We start from the raw sequence: 1,702 nt of genomic DNA, 5'->3' as shown, positions 1-1,702 counted from the left end.
GGAAAACGACAGTAGACAGGTTAGTATGTTGTGAATGTATCCTGCAAACGGTGGGAAACACAAGGGTTATGGATGAGAATGCAAGAACATGCACTTACGATAATCATATCTTCTCTCCGTTCTACTTTTCGCTCTGTTTTGCTGTTGTTTGTGCGTGTAAAGTTAGGATGCATGACATCAGGGCAGAGCAGCAAGAATAATCTTGTGTACTGAGCTTTTCTTTTCGTAGGTCAGTGACAATCTTTTCTGAACATATAGAGGTTTTATCCCAACAGTGGCCTTATGTAAAGGTTTCACCCAACAGCACCGATGCGTCACATTCTTCAGCTGCCACATCTGTTTTCTGAAATGGAATATATTTATCATGGTGTATTTTTGAAAGGTCTTATTCAGTGAAGTTTGAAGATTATGTAGTCTGTGTCTCAGAAAAGTGTGGTTTGGCTTTCCTTTTTCTTTTCAGCTGTGACCTGTGTATAACACCGCTAGACTCCTTCAATTCACTTTTATTAATGCAGCATTGTAACTTCATCGATTTCCCATGCCTGAGGAAAATCACACTTGCAGAGTCATACCATCTTTGGTCTTGTCGTATAACAATTCATCTCTTTCTGCTAAGTCATCAGTTCTGATCATCTGCCAACTTCCCTGCTTCTATATCTCAATTTTTGTGGACAGATAACTGAAATGCTATTCCTTGATGAAGGAAGAATATTCTTCCCGCTTTTCTGAAAAGGAAACTAAGGAAGCCAAATTTTCTTAACAATATTGAAAGGCACAATATGTTAGAAATACAACAGAAACAACTCTCTTTTTTGACATCCTGTATGTGGCATTTACTCTATCCTTGGCATCACCGTGGGCAAAGAATTTCTGACAGCGCCAATTGACTAGTTGTCTGCAGTATAATTGAAGGGTGTCTGACAGATTTATGGATTTCTGTAAAGTTGTCTTTAGCTATAGTGCTTCTTGCTTTTCTGTGTTCAGAATTGCAGTGCTATGCGGATGGGGTTTGATTTTTATTTTTTCTTCAGACCAAAGGCTTCACACAGGTAGCATGGTGTGACAGCTGAAGTAGAGGAAAATGATTTGGTGTATTATGTATCTATTGCAGTGTGTTAACTGAATGAACAGTTGTTTTGGCAAGGCTTGCCATAACTTATATACTCTTATTCAAGGGCTATCTAAACTGCGTACTATTACTGCAGTTTTCACAGCTTTCCCAAGCACAAGCCAGGGAAGCTTATGAAGACTTCAAAGGACAGGATGTATAACTTGTCCTTTTCCTGCTTTTCCAGCTCAGTAACTGTATTTTCTCTTCCAGAAATGGGAACAAATTGAAAGCAATTCTAAACTGAGGCACGTTGGCAGCAACCTCTGTCTAGACAGCCGAAATGCCAAAAATGGTGGTCTCACCGTTGAGATCTGCAGTCCTTCTTTGTCACAACAGTGGAAATTCACACTTAATCTGCAGCAGTAGAAGGACTTAGAAGGAAAATGCTGTTTTGATTCATAGACGTTGGGCAAAGTTTTGATTGAATTACTGATGTATTTCTTAAAACTTTCCACGGAACTTATATACCTCAGTATTCCACCTTTATCTGAAAGTAGGAGAGTGCTGAAGCAGACACCAGGGATCCAGGGGACTTGGAGCACTGCAAAGATATCACTGAACATGACTGCAGCACAATTCCTTCTTGGTGTG

The 1,702-nt window shown here is 39.7% G+C and overlaps 1 protein-coding gene across 1 annotated transcript in view; it reads left to right on the top strand.

Annotated features, from left to right (window-relative positions):
* The window catches only part of GALNT2 (polypeptide N-acetylgalactosaminyltransferase 2), a gene marked incomplete at its 5' end in the record, with an annotated part of 42,029 nt that extends 40,552 nt beyond the window's left edge, over nt 1-1,477 (top strand). Inside the window, 2 exon segments of the mRNA XM_010079367.1 lie at nt 1-19; nt 1,322-1,477. The exon segment at nt 1-19 is cut by the window's left edge and continues 8 nt beyond it. Coding sequence (XP_010077669.1) covers nt 1-19; nt 1,322-1,477 — 175 coding nt within the window.
* Nucleotides 1,478-1,702: the final 225 nt, after the last annotated feature.

This window comes from Pterocles gutturalis, unplaced genomic scaffold, assembly GCF_000699245.1.
Source record: "Pterocles gutturalis isolate BGI_N339 unplaced genomic scaffold, ASM69924v1 scaffold609, whole genome shotgun sequence".
Taxonomy (NCBI): domain Eukaryota; kingdom Metazoa; phylum Chordata; class Aves; order Pterocliformes; family Pteroclidae; genus Pterocles; species Pterocles gutturalis.
The sequence above is the reverse complement of the archived record's forward strand: the minus strand, read 5'-3'. Positions and strand labels throughout refer to the sequence as shown.